Source organism: Embiotoca jacksoni, unplaced genomic scaffold (genome assembly GCF_022577435.1).
Source record: "Embiotoca jacksoni isolate LCO1_2020_lvr unplaced genomic scaffold, fEmbJac1.0.p SCAF_4, whole genome shotgun sequence".
Lineage (NCBI taxonomy): Eukaryota > Metazoa > Chordata > Actinopteri > Embiotocidae > Embiotoca > Embiotoca jacksoni.
Window position 1 is genome coordinate 21,201,248 of NW_027185392.1, and position 23,855 is coordinate 21,225,102.

Genomic DNA, 23,855 nt, shown 5'->3' on the forward strand with positions numbered 1-23,855 from the left:
GAAAAAAACCCAAAAAGGGCGCCCACACTGCTCGAACAGACTGGGGATACCATCCCCTCGGTAATTATGACCACATAATATCACACACGTGACGTTTCACACTTAATTCACACGATGACACTCGAGCCACTTCCATTCGCTGATTAAAATTATTAGATGTGGTAAAAGCTGTACTTTTACTTATTTTGTTTCACAAAATGAGATATGAAATTGTGAAATCTTTCTTTGTTCAATGAGCCGGCTGATATGTGTAATTATAACTGGATAAGTCTATATGGACTGCTTGATCTCTCCTTTACATGACGGCTGGTCCTTAGAACTTTCAAAATGCAGAAAAGTAAACACAGAACAGCTGAAAACACTTAACGCAACCCAATTTTACTCAACCATACCTGTCACATTTCTCTTGTCTAAACATATTATTATATTATATTATATTATATTATATTATATTATATTATATTATATTATATAAATAGTAAATTCAGGTAGCACTGTGCTCTGCTTAAGCCAGCTGTCTTCAGACAATCAAAACCCTTGTCACAGAAAGCATTTTCTGGTAATTTGCAGGGAAAACAAGCACACAAAAGGGCAAAGGACCTGACACATTCCTTTCACTTCTCAAAGAGACAGGAGGATGAAGGCCAAGTGAGAGATAAAAAGACAGAGGGAAAGCAGAGGAGGTGGTGGGAGAAATACAGTGGAGATAGAGCAATTCTTTTGGATTACGGCCTGAAGAACCAGTCTGGAATTCGACATTGCCAGAAGACAGGAATGGAAAGAACGTGACATGAGTTTCTGTAAAAGAAGAAAACAAAGAGAAACAAAATGTTGACAGCATTTTTAATGCATCAGTCACATCTAGACATGCTGCCTATCCTGTTCCGGATAACCATCATTTGAAAAAGTTTAACTTACATAAACATTAAATATTGGTAATACAAAAAAAATAAGTAAAGCACCATTCCAGAAGATGGATATTCCCTCTAAATTCTCAAGAATTATGCTTTAGTAATATTTTGTGGATCTAATTACTCATTTTGTCATTACAATATATAATGTTTAGTGGCATTTGACGCTAAAATGACAAGAATTTTGATCGGCAAGCGAGGTCATGTGCAAAATACAATACATATTCACCTACAACCCCATTCCCAAAAAGTTGGGACCTTGTGTAAAATGTAATTAAAAACAGAATGTGATGATATTAAACTCATGTAAACCCATATGTAATTGAAAATAGTGCAAAGACAATATCAAATGTTGAAACAGAAATGCCATTGATCTACGAAAAAAATATGCTCATTTTGAATTTAATGGGAGCAACACGTTTAAAAGAAGTTGGAACAGGAGCATGTTTACCACTGTGTTACATCACCTCTTCTTTAAACAATACTCTGTAAATGTTTTGGAATTGAGGAGACGAGTTACTTGACTTTTGAATGTGAAACGTTGCCCCATTCTTAACCGATATAGGATTTCAGCTGCTCAAGGGTGTTCCCTCTCTTTAGCCCAGGGGACGCAGCGTCCATGATTTTCCAAAACTATTTCACATTTTGATCTGTCAGACCACTGGACAGTTTTCCACTTCGCCTCAGTCCATCTTAAATGAGCTTGGGCCCAGAGAAAGTGGAGGCGTTTCTGGATCATGTTTATTTATGGTTTCTTCCCTGCATTGTAGAGTCTTAACCAGCTTTTGTGGATGGAGCAATGAAATGTCTTCACAGACAATGGTTTTTAGAAGTGTTTCTGAGCCCCCCATGCAATGATTTCCACGTGAGAATTGTGGCTCTTGTTAATGCAGTGCCACTGAGGGCGTAAAGATCATCACCATCCAATATTGGTTTTCAGTCTTGTCCCTTGCGTACAGAGATTTTTCCAGATTCTCTGAATGTTTTAATGATTTTATGTACTGTAGATAGTTGAATCCCCAGATTCTTTGACATTTTACGTTGTGGAACATTATTCTTAAATTGTTGCACTATTTGCCCACTCAGGCTTTCACAAAGTGGTGAACCCCTCCCCATCTTTATGGCTGAGAGACTCTGTCTTTCTTGGATGCTCTATTTGTGTTCAATCATGTGACCTGTTGTTAATTAACCTGATTAGTTGCGAAATGTTCCACCAGGTGTTTCTTTTAGCATTACACAACTTTTCTTGTCTTTGGTTGACCCAGTCCAAACTTTTTTTGCTGCCATCAAATTCAAGTTGAACCTATATTTTTCATAAACCAATAACATTTGTACGTTTCAACATTTCACCTGTTGTGTTTGGTCTATTTCTAAATAAATATTTGTTTACATGATTTGCTAATCATCGAATTCTGTTTTAATTTACATTTTTCACAGCGTCCCAACTTTTTTGAAAACAGATTTGTACATTTGGCATAATTCTGTAGCCTGTAAGGACGTTTTCACTCTACAATCTTTGGCAGAATCTCAAGTATTCAAGAATAAGACAGGATGTAGATTTTACAGTAGCTACTTTTAAACCCACTGCAGGCAGTTTGTGTTTATGTTTAGACAAACGAGACTGCTATGGTATGACTGCACACTGGGCTAAATGTGATCTGTGGAAAGACGGATGGGTACAGTATTATTAGTACAAAACTGAAAATGGATAAATTTATAAAGTTACATTTTTCAAGTTAACCATGACTGGGAAACATAAAGGTTCAAAATATGATGGCATTTTCTTCTTAGTGGCCAGACAAAACCTAATAAAACCTAATAAATGACACTAGAAACTGTTAAACTGAAATGACGATTAAAGTGACATATAAGAACAGTTACTGTTATCGATCAGTGTTTCTGCCACAGTATCATCAAGACAAATTAGTTCCACGAGTTCAGGTTTTATCACTCTAACAGTCATGTAGGAAGCTCGTAAAACAGGAAGTGACTCGAGGACATGTTACTTCGGATTATATTACTGTTAATTGGATGAGGTCGACTGCGCATTCCTGAATGAGCTGGTCAGACAGTCAGTCCATATAGGGCTCGTCTGAGCCGAGCGGGGCAGGAATGTGGGGAGCAGCCTTCCACGAACTGGAAGTATTCAGAGAGGATTTAGCCTGGGAATCTCAAACTTGCACAGAGCTCCTTCTGTTTACGCCGTAAATCTGTTGGTCAGAGCTGAGATGCTCGACCGTATGTCATCAAGGCACAAGAATGTGCAGGTTTTCATTCCAGTTTATCTGTGCAGCAGGTGATTTCACAAACACACACCTCTCCTCTAGTTGAAGATATATGCAAGTCAGTGACATCAGCTGCAGAATGCTCAATGTCACCTGAAATACCCATATCATTATCAATGCAGTGCGAGCAAATATTCAACATCATTTTAAGAGGGTTTACCGAATTTCAGATTTTTCTCTTACGTTTCAAAATGTATTTGCAGTAGAACCTAATTTCCAAGTGTTGAACAATTACTTTTGTCTGAGTTCAATTATCAATATATCCAGCCGCAGGCATATGATCATCACTGCTTTCAAAAACCCACATCTTGTATTAGGATTTAATCTCTAAACCACCAAAACTAGTCATTTTCAAGTTTTGCCACTTTTCTTTTCCAAGTGAGGACATAAAATGTTAACAATTCTCTTGATCCACTTCTATTTACACCGTTGAATGGTAGCAATGGTAGAGCACATTACTGCGTGTGAACGTGCCACTTTTTACACAGTAGCTACACAACCTTAGAAAAAAAATACCGTTTCCACCTTGCATCCACATGCATGTGTCCTGGCGTGATCAGCTGACAAGTCAGCAGCTTTAAGCCGTCTGTTCCCACTTGACACTTCATGCGTCTCCAAATAAGTCTTGAGTGACTAGATCTCACTTCCCTGCTCTATATGCAAATGAACTCGTTCTACACCACCAAAGTATACAAGTAAATAAGCACAAGAATACAAACAGACATGATAAGAGGAGTTTAAATAACAGGTATTGAACCAAACGGGACATCTTTGCTCACTGAGCCTCATTTTAATGGGCCGTCATACACACATATATGATGTATGTAAATATCTGAACACTCACATTTGTGAGCCATGTTCACAGCCTGAAATGTGAGAACCTGATCGGCTTTGTCAGATAAATTGTTCAACAGTATGTTCACTGCTGTGGATCTGATGTGTCGGGAAAAACACAATAAAAAAGATAAAACCAGACCAGGATTTGGTAAAACCAGCGTCATGTACAGCCTGTGTTTGAGTGGAGCTTCAGGTGAGCTGCTGAGTGGAGGAAAAAAAAATCACCCAAGACTTACAGACCTGCTGAAACGTAACGGTGACGTGAAAGCATCGTGTCAGATATGAACACTGGAACGTGGGGCTGCATTTATTTTCATTGTTTGTTCAGAGGACATAAACCGAGTCGACTTCCGATGTCGCCTGGGAAGGCCTGAGGATTCATACATCGCTGCTGAGCACTCAAACTGCAAGTGAGTTTGAGAGCATATAAAAAAAAAAACTGCCATTGAAAAAAGGCAGACATGAAAAAAAAACTCTGATCATAAAAGTCTAATTTCTTAACGCCTGTTTTATTTTCTATGGGAAGTTGTAATGCCAATACAGCTTTTTACAGGAGTTTCAATGTCAGTGTCATGTTGTTTTCAATGTCAAAATTGAATGTCATTGTTTGAGCCCTATACAAAACGACCTAATGAATAAGAAGTGATGAAAATGGTTAAAAAGTAGGGTCCATAGAAGCCCAGGAGATTTAAAAGACCATGTAAGAGCGCTGAATTATAGAAATACCCAAGTAAGACTTTTTTAATACAAACAAAAGAAAACTCACATTCTCATACACAATTTTACAAAATAGATTTCTCTTCAATACAAATATCATGATTGTCATGACTCAACAGCATTATTTAAAAACTAAGAAACACTGGTTTACATGATCCAGGTAGAAGAACCACCAGGAGCTGCTTTCATTCCCGGGTATGTGGACTTCATTTTGAAAGAATAAATGATCTCGGTTTGTTGTTTAGTTCCAGTTTACCAACCAAACAAAACCAAAAAGCCACAAAACGTTGTGACTTTGGATGACTCCGCAGCTTTTTGTAACGCCGAGACTTCCACTGACAATGTCAGAAATGACAACAAATCATAAACGCTCCCATCAGCATTACACAATTAACGGTGTAGTCAGGGCGTTAGTAATTCCGTGTGGGTCCACAGCAGGGCTGCACAGCAAGGCCGTGTCCTGCAGGAGGGACACCAACTCAACAGGACCAGGTCGGTCGGCGTCCTCCGGTGCAGACTCCCTGTGCGATTCAGGCTCCCGGTGCTTTTTGTACACGACTCTCTTCGTTTCACTGTAACCGCTTAACCTGGAAGCAAGAGATCGTTTGGCTTTAGGCTTCTTCAGCTTCTTCCTCGCCGGGTCGTGGACAACCCTGTGACGCTGGACGCTCTGCTTCATGGCAAAGGTCTTCCCGCAGCCCGGGTGGGTGCAGGCGAACGGCCTCAGCTCCTCGTGGAAGGAGTTGACGTGGCTCTGCAGGTTGAAGGTGGTGGTGAACGACCGGTCGCAGCCATCCCTGGGGCACTTGAGGACCACTCTTGTCTCGGAGTGGACGTGCTGATGCTGCTGCAGGAACCAGGAGTCCCTGAACACCTTATTACAGTGTTCACACGGGAGGACGAGCCTGTGCTGCTCCCGCCTGTGACTCTGGTAGTCTGTCCAGGTCTTTCCTGTGAAGGTGCAGCCGTCCTCCTCGCAGGGATACCCTCTGTGCACCTTCTCGTGTCGCTTTAGTTTACTGGGGAAGGTGAATCGCATCCGACAGCCTTCGTAGGTGCACCGGTAAGGAGGCAGCTCCGTGTGCTGCTCGCACATGTGGGACTTCAGCTGCTTGTTCTTCTTGAAGTCGAGCCCGCAGCCCTCAAATTTGCAGACGTATTTCTTCTGCTCCTGGCTGTGAGCGCGGCTGACGTGTCTGGTCCGGTTGGAGTTGGTGGTGAAGGCCTCCGTGCAACCGTCGACGGTGCAGCGAAAAGGCCTCTCTCCGCTGTGACTGAGCTCGTGCCTCGACAGGTGATACGGGCTGCAGAAGGACCTCGCGCAGCCCTCGTGCTCGCACGAGTGCGGTTTCACTCCCGTGTGTTTACACAAGTGCGCGTCCAGCTTCCACTGTTTGTTGTAAGCAGCCGAGCAGCCGGGAAACGAGCAAATGTACCGTTTGTGCGGCTCCGTTTTCACGTCCATCTCTGCGGCATTGAGAAGTGACAGCTGACGTGGGTTGAGACGGTTTCCGTCCGCTCCGAGCACGTTGTCCGTCCCGACACCGGCACTTCCCACAATCCTCTTCAGCCCGACGTCACTTCCGCTTTACGTCATCGTTACCCATCGGCCCTCTGGTTGTGAGCTGTGCAGCGACGGTAACGTTTGTTTGTAAGTAGAGTTTATATTTGTCGCCACCGATTAACATGGCAGCAGAGGAGGACAAAGTACAGCGCAGCTGATTTGTGTGTCCGTCTGACATTTAGTCGCATGCTGCTCATATTTGCGCAAACGGGACGCTGACGTTACTTGGTAAGCTAATTGTTGCTAATGTTAGCGTTTCTCTGGCTGCTGTGTTGTGATCAAACATCGAGATGTGACAACAACCAGCAGCTTCATGTGTCCGAGGGACGTTTCAATAACTATGACACGTGTCCTCCGTGGACCCGTCAGTCACGAGGCTGCTGCTGCTGCACACTGTTGACTCCGTCAGGGACCTTGAACAGCTGTTTTCACGTGTTGACCAGAATCAAACCTTTTTAACGACGTTAACTGAGCTGTTTATCAGATTTATGATGATATCAGATTAATTAGACTATCAGACTGGTTTGGGTTGATATTATTAGAACTCAACTACGCTTGTTTCTTGTTTGATGCAAAAGACAAACTTACTTAACCATCCTTTAAAAGTTACGATGCGCGTCTTCGTAATAAATTGGTTCAATAAATCTGCAAATCGTTTTAATTGTCTTCTAAACCCGAAAACAACAAGTAGAACATGTTCTTGTTGTTTTCTGTGGCCGGACATGTTTAATCCGAGTTCATCATTCAATGAGGATAAACTGCCAGAGCTTCCTTCAGCAGGTTAAAGTCTGAATGCATCCAGTTACTTTTAGTCCAACTCACTGTTGTTGTGTGTTAACAGACCTGACTTCATTTATATCTGTGAAGGAGGTGAATCCACAACAGGAGAGGAGGTCCAGTCGTCGCTATGGTAACCCCTGATTGGTATTCATTGGACAATTCATCTGTCTCTGGTGGGACTGCGCGCTGAAATACACGGGTGGTATTGTTTATTAACCGAGCGTCCTGCACTGTTTTCTTGACAGGGTGAAAGAAAAGGAACAAACAAGTACTACCCTCCCGATTTTGATCCAGCAAAGGTGTGTATGATCGTGCAGACATTTGCGTGTCATTTATTCCAGTCCAGCAGGTGCTGACTTCCATCTTTGAATTCCCCGTCTTTAGCACGGATCCCTCAATGGCTACCATGGAACTCACGCCCTGCGGGAGAGGGCCAGGAAACTGTCCCAGGGTATCCTCATCATCAGGTTCGTTCACTCTCGTATGCAGAAATGGTGAACTGATGTTGGCTGGATATTAGATGCAATTAGATGATAAATGATTATCGAGTTTTCATTCAGGGACCTCATTTAAAAACATTGCTTCGGACCTATACTAAAACGGTACTTGTGGAAAAAAAAAGACAAAAAAATGGCGTGTGCAAAGAAAATATTTTAAGATGAACAAAACCATGTGCGTGCACACCTGCACACGATGCCCCTTTAATAAATCACAATCCTTGTGGAAATGTGCGTGCACAGATCCACCTCCAACCCCGCCTTCAACACGCCTGGCATTCAACCATACATGTTCAGTGCAAAGCCAATTGTAAAGGTTGATGCATAAATAATTAGCCACGTGGTTCTTTGGTGAATTGTCTCAACGACGGAGATGAAAACCTGGACATTGAGTTTTTCTGACAGACGTTGAGGTGCTTGGTGAGGTGGTGATGCTGCTGCAGTAGTGACGGCGTTGCAACTGCAGGGTCTCCATTATGCTACGCTTTGTGCACGAAAGCGAAGCGCTTTCACACTTGAAACTTAAACTACGTACACTATTTAATAATATCTTGGTATTCTACAAAGAACTGTCGTGATCATTTGGCCACATTAACAAGGTTTAAATATTCTCAGAATATTCAGGCTTAATATCGGGTAAAGACCATCAGACAGTTTTGTGCGTCTATGCAACGCCTGTAAGTGAGGCGTCAGGTACTGATATGTTATCACATATGTTACATTTCTATGTTTTTGTCTGTTATAATTTTCAAACAACATATTCACACAATCAAATGAAAAGTCCAGATGTTACTCTGCAACTGTGCTTTTCTTTGATCAATGTGGGTACAATTAAGGACCATAAATTTAATTGCGTATTATACAACACATAATGCTGCAGTGTAAAACATTTGAGGGGAAGAAACAGTACTTGCAGTCTTTATCAGAACCGGCGTTTTTAACTGACTGTTTTTGTTCATTAAGGTTTGAAATGCCGTACAACATCTGGTGTGATGGCTGCAAAAATCACATTGGAATGGGTAAGTTTGAAGAACAACATGTTTATTTATCTCTTACAGAATATTTTGACATTTGCATAACACTGATGTTGTGTTTGTACAGGGGTTCGTTACAATGCTGAGAAGAAGAAAGTGGGCAACTACTACACCACGCCAATCTACAGGTAAACAAAGACGGACTGCTGAACAACACGGTCTTGCTGTCGTGTCAACGAGAAATCCGAACTATACACTGTTTGGTGAAGTTGACATTCTGTCTCCAAACAATAGAAATGGATCATGAACCTCTTCACAAGTGAAGAATTTTAAAATCCTGTTGTCTCCTCCACCAGGTTTAGGATGAAGTGTCACCTGTGTGTTAACCACATTGAGATGCAGACAGACCCAGCAACGTGCGACTACGTCATTGTAAGCGGTGCGAACAGGAAGGAGGAACGCTGGGACATGGCTGAAAACGAGCAGATCCTCACCACAGGTAAAAGATTCAAGTTTATTGATCAAAAATCGGATGTTTTCTCAGTTTCTATCTTCGTACTGTGACGCTCGCTAGTGGACAGTAGGCAGAAAATTGTCACACCGAGATCATACAGTGGCCGTTACACAGCACACATCAGACCCGAAGATATCTGTCTTCAATTACTTGAGGTTTTAAGAAGCTGCTTGACATTTTTCTTTCCCAAAACAGAGCTACTTTTTTGCCACCCATTATTTATTTTTTTTGCTTAACCTTTCTTCTGCCACTTGGGACAGAGCGGGCAGAGAAGGAGAAGCTGGAGACGGATGCCATGTTCAAACTGGACCACGGTGGGAAAGACAAGGAGAAGCTAAAAAAGGCTCTGCCCTCTTTGGTGGAGATCCAGGACCACCAGTCTGGCTGGAAGGACGACTTCCAGCTCAACAGCACCCTCCGCAGGAAGTTCAGAGTAAGAGCTTGATCTCCCGTATTGCTAACTGGTGCATCTGAACTCATTTTTCACTAAACTAAGAAGTCCTGCACGTCACTGGAAGCAACGCAATCATGGCACGGCATGGCATGGTAATATCATAAATCATGAATGACCCAAAAAAATACAAGTTACATTTCTTTGATAATTTATTTAAAGAAATTTGAAAAAAAGATGGAATTAATATGTAAATATATGTATGCATATATATGTTAATATATTAATATGTTAATATTAATATTAGAATGTTTTTCCAAGTACCCACAAGTGTTACCAATATTGGAATAAAAAAAGAGCCCCACATATTCTACTTATTGAACTATTTCCATTTCTACAACCACTACAAACTACCGTTGAGTCATTCAGCTTCCCGGCTGTGCCAAGCTGTTTTTTTTACACAATGTGTCGTGCAAATTTCAAATGAGACTTGTAGAATAAGGTGATTTTGATACAACAGCTTAGATTTGGTCATGTTTCCTGACCACAGCGTCACACGATCAGTTCAAGGAAAAAGGTTTTTACAGTTTCTGATAAATGGTGTAATTTTATTTTTCACCAGTGACGTGCAAAACGGATCTGCAGAAGATCAAATTGAATCCTAGCAGCAAATGAAGCATCTGACCATGTCAACAATTCTTTTTAAAGTCTTGACATGTCTTGAGAAGCTTTTACAGAACGTTACTGAGCCGACAGCTCTGCTTAAATCCACGTTGCAGACAGAGAAGAAAGTCCAGGCTGAGCAGGAGGAGAAGGACGATGCAGTCAGGATGAGGACCAACCTGTCCATCCCACTGCTGCCAGAGAAGGAGGAGGACAAGAAGCTGGCAGCACTACTCACCTACCAGACACCTGACTGTGAGCACAAGTACACCGGTTAAACTGGTTCAGTGTCTCATGATTTTTGAAGAAAGTTTAAAAAAATATATTTACTGTATGCATTTGAATTGTGGCTGGCAGACAGTAGCAACTCTTTTGGTGCTATAATTGGCGGGCCAGCTTTCTGTGGGTCCTTGCGAACAATTCATCAACATTAAACCCTCTTTAGTCTTCATGCACTGTATATGAAAAAGAGCAATCTTTGAATTGCCTCAAAAAATTAACTTCCTCATTATCCCCCTCCCCTTCCTGTTCAGCCTTTGAGGACAAGCAGCACAGCAAGCGGAAAGAGATCTCCTCACGTTCATGGTTCAACTCCCCCTCAGCGCCAGCAGGAGGTGCTGCAGGCAGTCTGCTCCACAAGCTCGGTCTGCAGGGTAAAGAAGCGGCGGTGGCCAAAGCGCTGGCCTCCTCACGCAGCCCCCTGATCCGCAAACGCACAGGAGCACCTGGAATTAAAAGTGAACACGGCGGCAACATCACGCGCAGAAAGTCCCACCCTGAAGTTGACACATGTGGTGGGGAGATTTTGAAGGTCACGCTGAGAGAGGAGGGTCCGTGTATAGCACCGATGCAAGGAAATCGGAAAGTAGCAGAGACAAATGGCAGCGGCGTCAAGGAGATACACGATAAAACCAAAGAGGGAGCGGACAGAGAACTGATACATGCAAAGGATTCTGGGAACGAGAGAGAACACGGCAAACGTTCAGGAGGACTCGCATCTCTGGTGGCAGACTACAGCGACTCGGATTCAGACCCTGGACAATGAAAAGCTTAATGGGACAGTTTCTGTTTTCAGTGGATGGTCATGAAGATGGAGATCTAACTGGAGAAGCTCCTCACAGCTGCAGACATCTACTGTTTATGTGTTCTGCTTGTCACTTGTCGACAAAACAGCTGTGTACGATTTTAATTTTGATCTTGGTGGCATGCGTGTGTTATATGATGCCCGTGTTTATTTGGCCCAGCTTAAATTATTTGGTCATTTTGATTTTCTGATGCCCAAAATGTCAGATTAAATATAAAATACTGTGTAAACTACATGTTTTTTGTTGGGTTTTAGTTCAGTACCAAAACAGATTGTTGCAACTGTCGCTCCACGGTGAATCGACACGATAAGGAACACGTTGATTTTACAGTGTGCAGTTCACACTGTATTTTTTTCCTGCTAAAAATAACAAGGATTAAATAAACATGGCTCTCTATTGTACTACCACGGCATAGCAGTACCAGGTGCAGGAAGCGTCTTCACTAGTTTCAGACCAACACAGTTGTCATTTTCTGCTCTCAGAAATGAGGTGTGGTCAAGTGCATTGTTGATGCAAATTTATCTTGGGGCAGCGGGAATCGATTGCACGACTGATCACCGAAAACCTGGTCTGAAGCCAACAGTACAACACTGTTATTCTAAGGGCATGTTAAATATGCAGGTACACAACGAACGTACACATACAGCCACGCAAGAACATGCTGGAAAAAAAAAAAAAAATAAGATGACAATGTGGAAGTCTTAATTGTCCTTTTCTTCTGCAGAGAAAAGTTCTTTCCGACAACTTAACAAATCCACTTTTAAAATAGCAATGTGCCGAGCTGCAAGCACACCTTGCTTTTAAGGGAACAGGAAATGACACCGCCATTGGGTTATTTCATATTAGGCCCAAAACACACCGATGATTATTGAGAGACTGAGTACAGCCCATTCGTATTCATGCACCTGACTTCGCTCAGATGATCCACCGTTAAACCTGCAACAGGCCGTGCACTTTAGACTGTGTGCTTAGATTGTTCAAGTACAGCTCATGATCTCACCAGTCTGCGCACTAATATGAATGATGAACTTACAGTGCATCCGGAAAGTATTCACAACGCTTCACTTTTTCCATATTTTGTTATTACAGCCTTATTCCAAAATGGATTAACTTCAACTCAAAATTCTACACATAATACCCCATAATGATAATGTGAAAAAAGTTTTTTTTTAAATTTGTACAAATCTATTAAAAATAAAAAAAGGGGGAAAAAAAATCACAAGTACATAAGTATTCACTGCCTTTTCCATCACATTCAAAATTGAGCTCAGGTGCATCCTGTTTCCACTGGTCATCCTTGAGATGTTTCTACAACTTGATTGGAGTCCACCTGTGGTAAATTCAGTTGATTGGACATGATTTGGAAAGACACACACCGTCTATATAAGGTCCCACAGTTGACAGTGCATGTCAGAGCACAAAGGGCCTTAGTCGGGGAGGTGACCAAGAACCCGATGGTCACTCTGACAGAGCTCCAGCGTTGCTCTGTGAAGAGAGGAGAACCGTCCAGAAGGACAACCATCTCTGCAGCACTCCACCAAGCAGGCCTGTATGGTAGAGTGGCCAGACGGAAGACACTCCTCAGTAAAAGGCTCATGACAGCCCACCTGGAGTTTACCAAAAGGCACCTGAAGGACTCTCAGACCATGAGAAACTAAATTCTCTGGTCTGATGAAACAAAGATTGAACTCTTTGGCCTGAATGCCAAGCATCATGTCTGGAGGAAACCAGGCACCGCTCATCACCTGGCCAATACCATCTCTACGGTGAAGCATGGTGGTGGCAGCATCATGCTGTGGGGATGTTTTTCAGCAGCAGGAACTGGAGACTAGTCAGGATGGAGGGAAAGATGAATGCAGCAATGTACAGAGACATCCTTGATGAAAACCTGCTCCAGAGCGCTCTGGACCTCAGACTGGGGCGAAGGTTCATCTTCCAACAGGACAACGACCCGAAGCACACAGCCAAGATAACAAAGGGGTGGCTTCGGGACAACTCTGTGAATGTCCTTGAGTGGCCCAGGCAGAGCCCAGACTTGAACCTGATTGAACATCTCTGGAGAGATCTGAAAATGTCTGTGCACCGACGCTCCCCATCCAACCTGATGGAGCCTGAGAGGTCCTGCAAAGAAGAATGGGAGAAACTGCCCAAAAATAGGTGCCAAGCTTGTAGCATCATACTCAAAAAGACTTGAAGCTGTAATTGCTGCCAAAGGTGCTTCAACAAAGTATTGAGCAAAGGCTGTGAATACTTATGTACGCGTTATATTTCCCTTCCTTATTTTTAATAGATTTGCAAAAATTTTAAACAAACTTTTTTCACTTTGTCATTATGGAGTGTTGTGTGTAGAATTTTGAGGACACAAGTTAATTTAATCCATTTTGGAATAAAGCTGTAACATAAAATGTGGAATAAGTGAAGCGCTGTGAATACTTTCTGGATGCACTGTATACGTTATCTCGGTAGCATATTAAACAAAGCTAACTTGACATTCATATACATGGTTGAGCACATGTCCTAATCCTCATCAGACAAACTAAATGAAGAGCTGCTGTGTGGGTGTGCTCAGGGTCTGCAGGGGCTTAAACAGATGTAGTTTCCTAAGTGACGACACCTTAAAAGCTCCAGATAACTGCTGAAATGGTCTTTGTGGGATTTTGTACTGACAGAATCATCAGCAAATGTAACTGTACCGACCTCTAATACACACTGTTGTCAGCACCATACAAATGTAACTGTGAAAACAAGAGGTCCTGTATGTAAAATACTTTTTCTCTCTTTTCCAATGAAGATGGTGGTAATAGTTCATGTCTTAGCTTTGGCTAACTAGACGGTCGTCATAACAACATTTAAATTAGTTTAGGTTCGACAAAATTAAAAGAACTTTTTCATAAGTATTTTTCCTTTTAAAAGTGGGAAGGACAGCGTGTGGATCGATGTCAGTTTCCCCCATTTTTAAACGGACACTTTGTCATGCTCGTTGGCCAAAAAACCTGGAGTTTGTTTTTGCGTCAGTTATTGATCAGAAACTACAGCCCTCCCCTTCCCGTTTAGTGTACCGTGTGCGTGATGAAGCTTCGGGCTCTGTTATAGTAGCTGATCTCTCACTGGTGGCCACAGTTCACTGAGAATCCAGCCAGTCAACATGGCTCGGTGGAAGCTCCACAACATTTTATTTCTCATGCTCCTCTGCCACTCAAATGGACAGTTTAACCCTGGGAGAAGGTAAACTGTTCTACTTCTTCACTTTCTGCTGACTGTGGGACTTTATATATATTTGAAGGTTTGTTTACTAATCAAGCTGTGTTCATTACAGACGCCACTGGACTGACAGGTATGTGTGTGGTTCACCGTCTTCATACAATACAGACAGTTAACAACATTTAACCTCTGACAGCTTCAGTTGTGATTTCTGAATCTGATCCCTAGATTTGTATCATCAGACACATACTTGGACAGACATCGGTAAGTAACCAAAGCTGCACTACACATTACGTTATGAAAAATAATACGGTTTTGTCACCACATCAGTCAAAAAACATTTGCAGATAAAACTCTCTTCTTGTGTTGGGACAGACAGTAAAAACCAGTAAAATCATCTAGTTTTTTGTAGTTTAAGCTTTTCATTTGTGGGATAAATAGTTGGATACACTGTGTTTGACATTAAACATATAAATTAATGCTTCCCTTTTTTAGTTGATATATGCCACGTATGTAACCCCACATTACTGCTCCAACTCCCCCTCCTCGTTTTGATTTTAATGTGTAATATAAACACCAAGTGACATACTATATTAATCCATGTCCTGATACCACATGTTGTTTATTTCATCTCTGTTTTCAAATTGAAATGAATACTTGTCTTGTTTTGTTTTTTCAGCTCACCAAAATCAATGGAAGCAATTAGTCCTTCGCCGAGGTACAGTCACTAATCAAATTCAAAGTTGTACTGCCATCAAAGCAACAGTCAAACTAAATTGTATTTGATGGATTGGTCAAGTTTAATGATGATATTGTCAAACCTCTGATTTTTTGAATCCGTTTTTATATTTCTCTTCTTGCAAATAATCTCTCCTACCTTTCAGCCTCTCCTCCCTTCAGTTTGAATCAATTACACATCATTAATATAATTGCATTTTCTGATGTCCCAATAAAAATATCTAAACACAGGTTTTAAAGTATTCCTCACTCTGCCAGGGGAAGTACTAGAATATGCAACAATATATATAGTTCTAGTAGTCAGCTTTTTACATGTACAGCATATGTTTTGTACTCTAAAAGCAAAAGATAAATTGTTAATAAATATAATTAATTCACTTTTATATACAAACCGCATCTCCATTTATGCAGCAACCCTGCAGGACATGGTTTCTTTCCTGAAATGACAGTCACTTGTATTTGGTTGCAATAGAACATGTGATTACAATAATAGCAGTGGTAGCAGTAGCAACACACATTGCAGTAAAGGTGGTAATATAGGCTGTGATAATGTTACTAAATGGAAATGTCAATAACAAAAATAGAATATAAAACATTTTGACTTCTTCCCTCCCGCATGCGTTCTGCAGGTTCACCCTGCTGGCTCCAGACCTGCTGAGGACAGACAGCCAGGAGAACATCTACTTACAGGCCGACGGACAGTCCAACCCCGTCACCGTCTCCATCACCATCCAGGACTTCAGCAAGTCCATAACGCTCCTCGAGGACTCTGTCACACTCAACGTGGAAAACAAATTCAACGCTATCAAGACTATACAGGTGACTCAGCAGGGTAATAGAGGGTGACCTGCTTCTAAAATATGGACTTAATAGCCTCAAATATTTGTAAAAGGAACATTGCAAAATATTAGAGGTGAGGGTGGATTTTTTTTTTTTTCTTTTAAGATGGTTTTAATATCATATCCTCGTTGTAGTTTTTTTGGTATGACTTCTTGAAAGTAAAACATAATTCTGATTGTGTTCATGAAACTGTTCATGCTCTATGTTGTTTTTTTTTGCCTGTCATTGCTAAAATATAATGCCAAATGTTTGCCGGTGCATATAAACAGCAAGTGAAGCAGAAAGCAGAACAGAGAGAAAAGATGAGCCACCTGTTTGAATGTATCCCCAAATAGTTCTCCCACATTGGGTTTATAGATTTGAGCTCTCTGTAGCGGCTAGCATACCTAAATATGAAACTAGTGAAAATAACAGGTTTTATAGGGAAAGAACACACAGATTGAGCACATACAAAAAGCATATTCATGGAAAATAAGATATTATTTTGTTATTCATTTCTCTGATCATGTGTGTGCACGCAGACCCACTAATTCACTGATTGATGTCACATGAGTTTAACAAATGAAAAACTGAATATACAAATGACCAAATGTAGGTTTAAGATAAACTGTCTTCATCATGATTAATTGTGATGTCATTCCTGTGTCTCAATCTCATTTCATTCCAGCTTTCCTCAGATCGTTTGAATCGTGAAGAGAAAAAGAACAAGTTTGTGTATTTAACAGTGAACTTTGTGGGTCAACACATTGAGGAGAGAATACTGATGGTGTCCTTTCAGTCCGGGTACATCTTCATCCAGACAGACAAACCCATCTACAACCCCGGTGATACTGGTGAGAACTGAAGATACTGATGGAACATAAAAGATCATAGTGCATGAATGACTTTAATGAAATCAAAATAACCACGAGTATGACAGCCAACAATTGTGGTTGAAACAATTTGAAAAAAACACTTCAATGTAAAAAAAAAATGTGTGACCATTTTGTCCTTCCAGTGTGGTGGTCTAAGAAACTGAACTAATAATAGCACTATTACTACTAATAATGATGCATCTTAGATATAAGCCTGAATAATGTTTGATTGAAATGATCATTTTCAAACTGTTTTCCTCACTCACTCCTTTTCTACCAGTTCGATTTAGAGCCTTTGTGTCCTCGCCATCCTTTCAGGCCTTTGACAGCTCCATCACAATAGACATCCAGGTAAACAAAGGACAAATCATCAGTTGTACATGTGAAATCATTTGATGTATGCTGAGTGAACCAAAGGATGTTGTTGAGGCAAAACGAATGCACATAATGAAAAAAAAGAGGCTCATGTTGTAAAAAGTCGCATCTGAAAAACAATATTTTATTTGAAGATATCAGTTAGATCAGCTGGACGAGGATCAGTGAAATGTCTTCATAGAAAATTGGAAAATATGAGTTCTGTCAATATCATAGTGATTCATAGGTTGTATTAATTTAAATGACTGGCGTCTCTGTATGTTTTAGAATCCAGATGGGGTGGTGGTTAAACAGATCTCCAGGACGAGAGCTGCTGATGGCGTCTATGTGGACACGTTTCCTCTCTATGAAATTGCCAAGTAAGATCAGCTTTTTTTTTTTGGCTCATCTCTTATCACGTTCCAGACAGTGTAAAAATTCAACCACAATCCTCGAGAGATAGACTCCTGACTGTTGGTTATCTCAGCCTAATATGTTGAGGAAGCGCAACAGGTGCAGGTTCATGCAGTCAATATTTCTGTCTGAATTTACAGAGAAATGACCTTGAAAATGAAATGTCGCCGGTCACAAAGCGTGTTTATTTTAGGCCGTCACCTGCCCCAGTTTAAGTTTAAGTGGCTAAAAACACATCACTAAAATACCAGGAAGTTTTTAACTAAAATTCTAATGAATTAAAAGTATTCATAGTTTTCATTTTGGAAAGTCAGGAATGAAACGGATGATGTGTTGAATGGTAAGCAACATAATTTATAGGGAATGTGGTTTAAATTTCAAGGTGCATGATGTGAGAAACTACCAGAGGCTACCATGAAGGGATTCATGTTAATTTGCCACACAAGACACTTAAGAGACAAGAAATCTGTTTCCTTTGTTTTATGAACTCTCTGTAATATGAGTGAATGTCTTGCAGTGAGGGAACATGGTTGGTGACTGCAAAGTTTGACCACTGGCAGCAAAACACATTCACCTCCCAGTTTGAGGTGAAGAAATATGGTAGGTGAAGTTAAATTGCCTTTTTTAATAACATGAGGAGCAGTTTTCTCTATGTTTCCGAAATGTTATATTTTGGAGCAGCTTTCCTGTCATGTAATACAGCCATGCTTCATTATCATGGTATGCTGTTTCAGTGCTTCCTGCCTTCAATGTGACCTTGACCCCAAAGAAGTCCTTCCTCAGCCTGGATGACACTGAACTAACAGTAGAGATCTCAGCCAGGTTGTACACACAAACACACTTGCAGCTGTTGACAGTTAACTTTAAAGTCCTGTTATACTTGTCCTAAGTTTCACCTAAAACTAATTATTATCCTGAAAACAACATCCTAACCCAGAAACAGTCTCTTAAAATAGACAGATTGGCAACATGTTGTAACAACATAAAAACAACTACACATACAGTGCATCCGGAAAGTATTCACAGCTCTTCACTTTGTCCACATTTTGTTGTTAAAACCTTATTCCAAAATGGATTAAATACATTTTTTTCCCTCAAAATTCTACAAATAACACCCCATAATGATGATGTGAAAAAATATTTTTTTTTAAATTTTTGCAAATGTATTAAAAATTAAAAAATTAAAAAAAATCACAAGTACATAAGTATTCACAGCCTTTTCCATCACATTCAAAATTGAGCTCAGGTGCATCCTGTTTCCACTGGTCATCCTTGAGATGTTTCTACAACTTGATTGGAGTCCACCTGTGGTAAATTCAGTTGATTGGACATGATTTGGAAAGACACACACCGTCTATATAAGGTCCCACAGTTGACAGTGCATGTCAGAGCACAAAGGGCCTTAGTCGGGGAGGTGACCAAGAACCCGATGGTCACTCTGACAGAGCTCCAACGTTGCTCTGTGAAGAGAGGAGAACCTTCCAGAAGGACAGCCATCTCTGCAGCACTCCACCAAGCAGGTCTGTATGGTAGAGTGGCCAGACGGAAGACACTCTTCAGTAAAAGGCTCATGACAGCCCACCTGGAGTTTACTAAAAGGCACCTGAAGGACTCTCAGACCATGAGAAACTAGATTCTCTGGTCTGATGAAACAAAGATTGAACTCTTTGGCCAGAATGCCAAGCATCATGTCTGGAGGAAACCAGGCACCGCTCATCACCTGGCCAATACCATCTCTACGGTGAAGCATGGTGGTGGCAGCATCATGCTGTGGGGATGTTTTTCAGCGGCAGGAACTGGAGACTAGTCAGGATGGAGGGAAAGATGAATGCAGCAATGTACAGAGATATCCTTGATGAAAACCTGCTCCAGAGCGCTCTGGACCTCAGACTGGGGCGAAGGTTCATCTTCCAACAGGACAATGACCCGAAGCACACAGCCAAGATAACAAAGGGGTGGCTTCGGGACAACTGTGAATGTCCTTGAGTGGCCCAGGCAGAGCCCAGACTTCAACCTGATTGAACATCTCTGGAGAGATCTGAAAATGTCTGTGCACCGACGCTCCTCATCCAACCTGATGGAGCTTGAGAGGTCCTGCAAAGAAGAATCAGAGAAACTGCCCAAGAATAGGTGCCAAGCTTACAGCATCATACTCAAAAAGACTTGAGGCTGTAATTGCTGCCAAAGGTGCTTCAACAAAGTATTGAGCAAAGGCTGTGAATACTTATGTACGCGTTATATTTTCCTTCCTTATTTTTAATAGATTTGCAAAAATTTTAAACAAACTTTTTTCACTTTGTCATTATGGGGTGTTGTGTGTAGAATTTTGAGGACACAAATGAATTTAATCAATTTTGGAATAAAGCTGTAACATAACAAAATGTGGAATAAGTGAAGCGCTGTGAATACTTTCTGGATGCACTGTACCTGCAAGAAAGGAGTACTAAGAATAAATGAAAACCGCTGAGTGCTGTGGTGACTCAGCCTTTTGGTGTATCAGGTACCTGTACGGGCAGCCAGTCCAGGGGAAGGCCTACTTTGTGTTTGGAGTGAAGGTCAACAAAGAGATGAAAAGATTGCCTTCAGTGAAGCAAGTGTCAATTGTAAGTTCACCCTGAAATTCATCACTTTCATTCTCTGATTTATAGTTGTTGATTTTCGCTTCTACATTTTTCAGCTGTCATAATAGTTTGCTGCCTCTCAAATATTTTGCTCCTCTTTATCATTACCTTCAGTCATCATTCTTTGCTTTTAAGCTTTTTTTTTTATATTTGGACCGTCAGCTAAGAGTTTTCAGTCAAAATTAGAATAATTGGTTAAACAAAATAGTCTTAAATGATTTGTAATAAAATATTCTCTGTATTTGTCTGCTACTGCAGCTGGAAGGAGGAGGAGTTGTCACACTGAGTATGGAGGAGCTCAAGAGAGCTTACCCCAACATTAGATCGTTGGTGGGCAACTCTGTGTATGTCAAGGCCTCTGTCCTCACCAAGACAGGTAAGCACCTCCCATCCATCATAATTCAGGACAAACAAAAGAGTGTCGACCGTAATATGTAATTAATAAAATTGATAATTAATCATTTAAATAAATGTGGGGTAAAATTGTGTTTTAAAACAAAAACATTTTCTTTTATCTTTCTTTCTTTATCTTTACTCAAGAAATATTTGACAATTTTGAACAGATTGTGAAATTGGCTATGTAATGTTTTTGTATTGCTGCCTGTGATCTTAGTTGTTAATGCTTAGCTTGTTATGTGTTCTTTGGTCCAAACTCTCCAATGTGTTGTAATCAGACCAGAGTTTGTCAGGATTTATACTGTCATTCGTGTGACGCCACAATGTAAACCAGGGTCAGATGTGTACCAACATGCCCTTTAGTCCTGCGGACAAGCCAAAGTCATCAGAAACTGGAGCATGTTGGTGTTGGGGGGAAAAGAAGATCATGGCCATCAAATATTGATTTTCGGTCTTGTCCCTTGCATACAGAGATTTCTCCAGATTCTCTGAATCGTTTATTGAAATGATGTACTGTAAATGATGAAATCCCCAAATGCTTTGTCATTTTATGCTGAGGAACATTATTCTTAGATTGTTGCACTATTTGCACACACAATCTTTCATAGAGTGGTTTAGACTAGACTAGAATAACAGGGACCTGATTGGATAGTTCAGGGCTTCAGCCCTTTTCTAATCATGTTAGGTTCGCTTTGTTGGTGGAGGGAGAACTCGGGAGGTGAGGTAGCAACACATGTGGACCAAGGCACAAAACCAAACAAAGGTTGTGCTCAGGTTATGAAGATTATCGGGGATGCAGTTATGGTTCAGCTGTGAGAAAGTGATTAGGGAGGTGACAGGTTCAGGGTTTCTATGGTTTAGTGCTGTTCTTCAGGTGCAGGATGGATGACAGAGGAGTGTTGAGTGTTTCCTTTCATCCTTTTCTGGTTTTCTGGAGGGCAGGGTTGTTTGTGGCTGATTTCATGTATTTCCGGGGGGGGGGGGGGGTAATAGATGTCAGAGATATACAGAAGGAAGGGGAATGGACTGAGGACTGCGCTTTGGGGGGTGAAAGGTGTTCAGATGGCGGAACCAACTTTGACTTTGATTTGGCGGTTGTTGAGGACGCTGGAGACGATGGATTGGGTGGGTTTTGGGAGTTTCAGGTTGGTGTCCAGTAATCTGTATTTGAGTTCGTTGTGCTATACTTTGTCGAATACTTTTTCAATGTCGAAGAATATTGCAAGGGTTATTTATTTTTTGTTTAAGTTTCGGTGGATGTCTTCTGATAGGCAGAGGGTGTTGTCTGTGGTGGCTCTTCCTTTCCTAAAATCAGCTTGGTGAATTCCTAAGAGTCCCATATGTTCAATGTGGGTGGTGAGGCGTGCTGTGAGTTTACCAATGTGGCTGAGGAGGCTTGTGTCGATGTGTGGGTCTTTACCTGGTTCATTAATCATGGTGATAATTGCAGTTTTCCAGGGTTGGGGAAATGGCCGGTTATGAGGCAGGTGGAGAAGAGCTGTCCAAGGTGCTGAAGGTAGGTGACTGGTGCCTGTTTGATGAGGATGATGTCAGCGCCGTCTTCTCCGGGTGCTTTGTTTTTCATCTTTTTGAGGTGTAGTTGTATTTCGTGAGTAGTGACATGTTTTGTGAGTGGATGGTTTTCTGGAGCAGGGTTGGCTGTGTTAGTAACTGTTGTGTCCAGAGTGATGTTCTTGAGTTTGTTTTCTATGTTTGATCAGTATGTGTTCCATTTGTATTGCGATACATTCGTTTCCTTTTAGTTGTTGGGATGATAGGCCAAAATCCAGTTCGATGAAGTCTATGGATGTTTTAATGAGAATTGCTACTCCTCCTCCGGGTCCTGTTTGTCGTTCTTTTCAGACGATGTTGAAACCGGGTATCGGGATTTTTGCCTGTTGTGTCAGAAGTCTTTTCTTTATTGAGGTGACAGATGTTTTTATTGTTGAGCAGGTGGACATGTTATTCTTTGCTTTCTCTGATGTTTATGTGTAGAAAGGTTGTGAGAGCCGTTTTGGGAGTGAGTACAGATGAGGTGATGTGTTGGTCCTGGAGATGAGAGAGAGAGAGGGGGGGGGGGGGGTTACAGGCTGAGTTGTGTGTGTTTCCTGATACTTCTCCGGCTTCCTCCCATCATCCAAAAACATGCACCTCAGGTCAGGTTACCTGGCGCCGCGCTAGTGGCAGCCTGCTGCAGCATCTCCCCCCTGAGAGCCCCCCCCTGCTGTAGTGAAGAAATTTCCCCTCGGGGATTAATAAAGTGTATAAAATCAAATCAAAATCAAACTTTTGAGTATGTCCTCTATTTAATTGTCATCCATGGCGAGTTTCTTGCGGTCATCACGGAGGTGATTGGGGTGTGATCTGGGGGGGGCTTTCTGGCAGATGATGGTTTCCTGGTTGATGGGGTCATGTGTGAAATGTATACTGGACATGATTTGGCAGCAGCAGAGTGTTCGCCTGCACAGTCGGCACATTTTGCTTCTCTTTCGTCTTTGGCGCACGGCGGTGGTTTTGTCCGCATCTGAGGCATGTGACCGGGTTGGTGCAGTTGGTGGATATGTGATTGAACTGTTGCCATTGCTAACATTGTTTGACAGTCAGTGGGGGCCGAAGCCTTCTTTACTCTGTACTGGAAGAAGTCCACGTAGAAGCCTTCGTGGAGAAGTGGCAGCTTGGTCTGGGTTGGTGAGGAGGATCTTGATGGAGGTGATGGGTTGTTGTGTGGTTCTGCTGGTGATTCTGTGGAGATTAAAGATAGTTATGCCTTGTTTATCCAGTTGAGGAGGGAGGCGGGGGTACAACATTAGTTATACCTTGGTTCCTCTCCGTTGTTCTCCATGGATGATGTTAGGAAATAATCTGCCTCTCTGAAATGCTCTTTTTAAATATGGGTTTACATGATTTGCATATCAATGCATTTATGCGCTTTGTTTTATTTACATTTTACACAGCGTCTCAACTTTTTTGGACTGGGATTGCAAAAAAAAAATTGTATTCCTTTGTAATGCTGCAACAAATGGTAATACAAGTTCAAATCCCACTTGTGCAGGAAGTGATCTGGTTGAGGCTGAAAAGTCCGGCATTAAAATTGTGGAGTCTCCCTATGTTGTATTCTTCAAAGACACACTGAAATACTTCAAACCGGGCCTGCCTTTGGATATCAGAGTAAGGACTATCCAATGTGTTTTAAGTCAATTGCAATGGTTTAATTTTGAG

General features: G+C 41.5%; 3 protein-coding genes across 5 annotated transcripts in view; 2 read left to right on the forward strand and 1 right to left on the reverse strand.

Annotated features, from left to right (window-relative positions):
* Nucleotides 1–4,747: 4,747 nt before the first annotated feature.
* gtf3aa (general transcription factor IIIAa) lies at nt 4,748–6,305 on the reverse strand. Its single transcript, XM_069167716.1, has one exon. The coding sequence runs from the start codon at nt 6,213–6,215 to the stop codon at nt 5,133–5,135; it is 1,083 nt and encodes a 360-aa protein (XP_069023817.1). The 5' UTR covers nt 6,216–6,305; the 3' UTR covers nt 4,748–5,132.
* An 11-nt stretch (nt 6,306–6,316) lies between these two features.
* yju2b (YJU2 splicing factor homolog B) lies at nt 6,317–11,450 on the forward strand. 3 transcript variants are annotated; one of them, XM_069167714.1, is made up of 10 exons: nt 6,317–6,401; nt 7,156–7,224; nt 7,340–7,393; nt 7,479–7,561; nt 8,555–8,610; nt 8,693–8,753; nt 8,922–9,064; nt 9,340–9,512; nt 10,250–10,388; nt 10,667–11,450. In XM_069167714.1, the coding sequence occupies exons 2-10, from the start codon at nt 7,222–7,224 to the stop codon at nt 11,176–11,178; spliced, it is 1,224 nt and encodes a 407-aa protein (XP_069023815.1). In that variant the 5' UTR covers nt 6,317–6,401; nt 7,156–7,221; the 3' UTR covers nt 11,179–11,450. The 3 variants fall into 3 exon arrangements, with proteins under 3 accessions (XP_069023815.1, XP_069023816.1, XP_069023814.1); XM_069167715.1 differs by having other exon boundaries at nt 6,384–6,401; nt 7,182–7,224; XM_069167713.1 differs by lacking the exon at nt 6,317–6,401 and adding an exon at nt 6,412–6,542.
* A 2,876-nt stretch (nt 11,451–14,326) lies between these two features.
* The window catches only part of LOC138209305 (complement C3-like), a 28,972-nt gene continuing 19,443 nt past the window's right edge, over nt 14,327–23,855 (forward strand). Inside the window, exons 1-13 of the mRNA XM_069167789.1 lie at nt 14,327–14,443; nt 14,535–14,552; nt 14,648–14,683; nt 15,099–15,137; nt 15,787–15,976; nt 16,665–16,830; nt 17,132–17,202; nt 17,494–17,585; nt 18,137–18,219; nt 18,354–18,441; nt 20,120–20,222; nt 20,499–20,616; nt 23,689–23,804. Of these exons, the coding sequence (XP_069023890.1) occupies nt 14,364–14,443; nt 14,535–14,552; nt 14,648–14,683; nt 15,099–15,137; nt 15,787–15,976; nt 16,665–16,830; nt 17,132–17,202; nt 17,494–17,585; nt 18,137–18,219; nt 18,354–18,441; nt 20,120–20,222; nt 20,499–20,616; nt 23,689–23,804 (1,200 nt within the window). The 5' untranslated portion in view covers nt 14,327–14,363. The remainder of the gene's footprint in view (nt 14,444–14,534; nt 14,553–14,647; nt 14,684–15,098; nt 15,138–15,786; nt 15,977–16,664; nt 16,831–17,131; nt 17,203–17,493; nt 17,586–18,136; nt 18,220–18,353; nt 18,442–20,119; nt 20,223–20,498; nt 20,617–23,688; nt 23,805–23,855) is intronic.